Source organism: Aptenodytes forsteri, unplaced genomic scaffold (genome assembly GCF_000699145.1).
Source record: "Aptenodytes forsteri isolate BGI_AS27 unplaced genomic scaffold, ASM69914v1 Scaffold323, whole genome shotgun sequence".
Lineage (NCBI taxonomy): Eukaryota > Metazoa > Chordata > Aves > Sphenisciformes > Spheniscidae > Aptenodytes > Aptenodytes forsteri.
Window position 1 is genome coordinate 1,425,417 of NW_008795323.1, and position 5,802 is coordinate 1,431,218.

Sequence of the window (5,802 nt, forward strand, 5' to 3'; positions counted from 1 at the left end):
TGTCATTGATGAAGATATTAAACAGTCCCGGTCCCAATATGGACCCCTGCGGGACGCCACTCGTCACTGATCTCCATCTGGACATTGAGCTGTTGACCACTACCCCCTGGATGCGACCATCTAACCAATTCCTCACCCACGGGACAGTCCACCCATCACATCCATACCTCTCCGGTTTAGAGAGAAGGATGTTGTGGGGGACTGTGTCAAAGGCCTTACAGAGGTCCAGATAGACGACATCTGTAGCCCTTCCCATGTCCACTGATGTAGTCACTCCATCATAGAAGGCCACTAGGTTATATAAGCTTCTCCAGTCAGATAACATTCATAGCAACCTGCCACTTGTAACTGATAATTAACACGCAATTCAAATTAAAATAAATTGCCAGTTGGACAAGAAATGAGGTGTGCAAACCCAGGCCCTGAAAAAGCCAGAAATATTTGGCAGAAATGTCAGTTCTATCTGTCTTTTGACAAAGTATTTCAAATTGTGAATCCAGCACTTTGGTAGTTTCATCTTAAGACCTTAAACTAAAGTTTCGTCTTTAGTTTTCACAGAAAAATAGTTGTATTTAGGTTTCTTACCTGGGGTCCTGTTGTCCAGTGCTACCTCTTCCATATAGAGGAATAACTTTATCTCGACTGATTCCTGCTTTGCATACAGGACACACTTGTCTGTTTGGCCTGGTCTCTAGCCACTAAAAGAGGAAATTATAAGAAAACTAGTAAAAGACCATGAAAACAACATGCAAACCTCATTTGCAGCCAGGCAGAGAGACTTTAGCAATTTCTCAGAAAGCCATGAAGCAAAATGTTTTAAGAAGTGCCAAGTACCCTCCAAAGTATTGGCATTTTGGCTATTGTTCTGGTACGATCCACTTGCTGATGTGTACACATTCAGAACTGCACTGGAGTAAAATATGAAGAAATAAACAGTACCAATAGTCCTGCATAGGCCAAGGGCTAGTGTAGATACCCTCCTTTCATCTATCTTTTCTATAGTGGTACCACAATGTAAAACACTCCATATGCAAAGAGAAGTACACTCAGCACTTAAGCCTGCAAAGTAAACCCCTGTGAACTGCTTACAGCAATTCTCCTACCAAACTGGGAATACTCAGTGTTTAAGAAACTCAAAAGTTGGAGGCAAGTGGAACAGAATCTACGTTTTCTTTTTGCTGAAAGAGCAGATTGCAAGGTGTTGCCTGAAGTTGCATTAGCACGTTGCAATTGCCCTGGAGAGAAAGAAGCGCATTTGAAAAGAGGGGGACACTCCAGAGAACCAAGGTCTTTATTGAGTAATGAGCTGATGAAAGACAAAGTAAAAGGAAACCTGTCTTACCTGGTGTAAACAAGGCCAACTGTGAGCATTCCCAGGACAATTTGTTCACAGGGCAGAAAAAGAAGAGAAAATAGAATTAGTTACTGACAACTCGATCCGACAAATGTATAAAGCGTACCATGGATAGCACAGCTTGGAGACAACAGAATCCTGGAATCCAGCTGGGCCAGTTCCATAACCTCCCATTAAAATAATTTTTGAAAGCACAGCCCAAGACCAATCTCCACTGGTCTTTTCAGGTTATGCAATCTAACTAAGTTGCTAACACGATTCTCTGCATATGACCTTTGATTCCTGGGTCCTCATCTATACCAAAGGCCCATACAGAGGCTTAATTAATCTTAGTGTTTACTGTACAGATTTTCTCTTCTGATACCATGAAAAGATAGCCCTGGGCTAAGATGCAAATGAGGAAGATGTCAGTAATGAGACTTCAGGATCTTAAAAGAAGTCACACAAGGGACATTTTAGCTAAAACATCGTCCACATTCACAGAATCATGGAATAACTCAGGCTGGACAGTACCTCAGGTGGCCTCTAGTCCAACCTGACGCTCAGAGCAGGGTCAGCTGTTGAGATCAGACCTAGTTGCTCAGGGCAGAGAAATTCCCATTATACAGAACTACTCTTACGATTAAATTAATATGGCAACTTCAAAAAGGTCAAAGACAAACGAGCAAGCGACGAGATAAAACTGCTAAACAGCCATCTGCTTTCAAAGTGGTCGACAACACTATTCGGACAAGATACATGCTATTTTTTAAGGTTCCATTCTTCCAAATCCTTTTGTGCAATAATTTAATCTAATTTTATCTTAACATGCCATCAGCAAGTGATTTTTCCAGCTCATCCTAGAATAAAAACCTGGATTTTCAGATATTATACATTTACACAGAAAAGAAATGCTCTTTTAGGCCTCTTTTTATTAAAGAGCATAATTTAGCCTACTGTGTAAAATAAACCCCAAAAAAACCCATTTGGCCATGTCAATCCTTAATGACTTCTTAACATTTAAGAAAGAGTATATTCTAGACCAAGTTACCCAAATAAGAAATGCTGCATCCTCATTATATTTGTGCGATACATTCCGAAGTCAGATCAAAGAACTGAAAAGTTAGTATTACAACTGCAATACCATGGGAAAAGAGAAATAGCCCACATGTAAAAGCTTGTTATCTAATTATATTTTTTTAATGGTTTCAAAGGAAAAAAAAACCAAGCTTGTAGGAAGTATGAAAACTACAATTTGGCCTCCAGAACCTAGTTTCGGATGCAAGTTTAGGTATGCACAGGTTAGAAAGGAATTTATGTCTGAACAAGATATCTATGCTAGACCAGACAGCACAAATAAAATAACACACATAACCAAGCAGTATCAATGAACACTGAACTGTCTATGTGGGGCTGCTTATTTGTTTGCTTTTACAAAATAATCCAAAAGTATATGAAGTTTAAGATGCAAGAAATGGACTCCTTGGAACATGAGCAAGGAAAAACAGTCGAGGAGCAAAACCAAACTGCTCCTAAACCAAAACCATGGTCCTTACTCATTTTGTACAAGACATTTTATTTGACATCTAGAATTATAAAAATCATAGGCTTTTATGTGATCAGAGAGATATATGGTGTTCTGGTTTATCTGTGGGGGCTTGAGTACTTACCAGAAGAGATGTCCACACAAGCTGATAACTGCATCCTTGGCAGTGTCTAAACAGATGTTACATTCAAAAGTGTTGTCCTGATTAGCATTGTCCCCAGTACCATTACTGCTACTGCTGCCACTGGTCCCTCCAGTACTGGAGTTCTTTGTTGATGCAGAAGTCGTGGGTCCTTTGCTTGCCATCCTCAAGAACTACCCAGACACAAGGTCAAGAAAATTCTCCTGTTGGAATCCTAGCAGTGAGAAAGGAAAAAAACAAAACCAAAAACAACTTCTTGGCATTATAACATTGCATTCTTGTCCTGTTCCAAACTGGTAGTGATTTATCTAAGAAGCACTTGAATCCTATTGTTGATGGTTTTAGTTTAACATAGCCAAGAGGGATCTTTTTTTAGAAACTAAGCTACTTTAAAGTCCTGTAGTATGACCTGTCTGATAGGTGACCTGTGTTTTAAAGTTACTGATAAGCAACTGACATCCACAGCCAAAAAAAAAAAACATCATGTTTTCTCATAAACGCCATTTGCTATGAGAAGAATGAGCTCACCTAGTCATACATGTTCTTCCAAAAATTCAATGCAAGTTATATCTGTGAGCGCAATCTGAAATAGGATTTAATTATGAAGCAATTCACAGTTTGGACAGACTGACTTACGGCATAGTTTTAAGTTCAATATTCATTAGTTTGGAATATTAATGATAATAATGGCAAGCAAAGGTGGCTTAGTACTTGATTTGTCTCATCAGCAGTATATTGCTGCTATCACAGCAGTGTGTTGATATGACTATCAAACATTTCTAGTACTTTCAAACTACCAAACATGTCTAATCTAGTAGTAATACAGAAGTACTAAAAAATTTACTTTAATGCGTTTTAATTTTACTTACATGCTTTCACCTCTCATTAACGTCATCATATTTATCAAAGAACACCATTTATTTTATTTCAGTAGCAACAACCTCTACAGTCTAATTCCTTGATATGCAAATTCCACAGTACCTAAAACTTTGAGACTCAGCACAAGGCATTTACATTTCCAGAAACAAACACTTTTACCAGTACAAGATTTTTAATCCAAGAACTAAGAGAGTTTCAGCAGTTACAGAAATTAATACACCAAAACAAAAATGTTTAAATGTTTAAAATATTCCACTGTGCTTTTCATGAAATTCTGACATCATGTTGCTGCAGGGATATGAATACCTAGATAAGGTTGTGAGAGAGAAACAGGTGATTACCTGAACTTTTTACAAGTGTACAAACAGTTAAGCATTTTAAAAGGGCAACCTGAATTTTTCAGAAGCTAATTTATTCGCAAACTTACCCCACAAGCATTAAAGGCTTTCCTTAGTGTCCCCTCTTTGTGCTGAAGCACAGGTGCAGGGCAGCGAAATAAAGCCTCAGTATCTCTAGCTGTTATTGTCAACAGCTTTTTTCATACAATACAATCCCACTGCACGGTCAAGAAAGCATCATGCTCAAGCCTCATGAAGGTATTGCAGCGAAGACACTCAATTACAGCAAGTGAAATATATTTTTGCAGAGCTTTTTCACTCAGTTACATCATTTTGCACAGTGTCCCAGAAGGGCAGCTTTGTATTCACAGATGCTGTACTTTAGCATACATTGCTTTCAGCACTGCTGACTCTTAGCATTTCACACCAGAACTTCATTTACACTCAGCAGCAACGCAGTTCATTATACAAAATTAAAATTCACGTTAGTTCAAGGCAGATGGAAATGCTGCCAGCCCACAAATTATATGCTAAAGATGCGTGGATTTTTCACACATCCTTACTACCAGAATCTTCAGCCTCACTGCTGAAGATTAAACTGCTCAGTAGTTTAATGCTTGAAAACTTACCTACTTGGACCTGTATATATTTGCTGGGAATTAATATCAACATTGAGAAAACCTCCTTAAAACTGAGGAGTTCAACACATTGTAAAAAACACTAGCATCACTTTATGGAGTAGGCACAAGAAATGTGTGGCTCTTATATCTTGACATATAACACAAGGAAAGCATGTAGAAGAGGCAAATAAATGAATTTCTGTGTCCCTAAAAGCAATGTGGAAAAAAGGTCCTTTTTTCCAAATGAAATTCCATATATTTAACACCAGGAATCTGGAGAATCATCAAAAAGATAAAATCTGTATCTTCACAAACACCTACTTAAAAAAAACTTAGCTTTTAGTAACTATGAAAAAGAAATAAATCATTAAGTTATGAAGAAGGATGATAGAGAAATCTATAGGAATATCAGTAATGTAATGGAATGAAGATGGCTGAGACAGAAGAAAGATCAAAATGATATAACGCAACAGGCACTGAATCTACCCTCCTAGGAGAAGGTCGTTCCTTAGTCTGTACTGGGATCCTCTCCTCATCATTTCTCCATAGGCTGATTTGGCCTGATGACCTATTAGGATATAACTAATTTAAAATATCAAAAACATATCAAAACACAATAATAAAAATAATCAATCTTATTCTGAAAAGCCTTCTCAAACATTTGCTCTTCTCCGTGGAATACTGTTTTAACATAACTAGGTCTATAACAAGTGCTGTTGGGGTCTGTTCATCTGCTGCACATATACAAAGAAGCAAGCGTGAAACAGCATCCAATGACCGAACTTACATTTGATAATCATACAGTGTCACTTGTGAGCATAGTCTGTCAATCCTAAAGTAGAAGTTCAACTGCAAATTCAACTTGTTCCGAGTGCAGAACAAGCTCAAAATTGCTGAAACATCACTTGAACTACTTAAACTCTGAGACAAAACTTTTTTTTTTT

General features: G+C 37.9%; 1 protein-coding gene across 1 annotated transcript in view; it reads right to left on the minus strand.

The window, feature by feature from the left end:
- The window catches only part of RNF185 (ring finger protein 185), a 12,125-nt gene that overhangs the window by 5,243 nt on the left and 1,080 nt on the right, over positions 1-5,802 (minus strand). The window contains exons 2-4 of the mRNA XM_009280008.2: positions 3,004-3,235; positions 1,343-1,361; positions 586-698 (exon numbers count right to left, since the gene is read on the minus strand). Coding sequence (XP_009278283.1) covers positions 586-698; positions 1,343-1,361; positions 3,004-3,185 — 314 coding nt within the window. The 5' untranslated portion in view covers positions 3,186-3,235. The remainder of the gene's footprint in view (positions 1-585; positions 699-1,342; positions 1,362-3,003; positions 3,236-5,802) is intronic.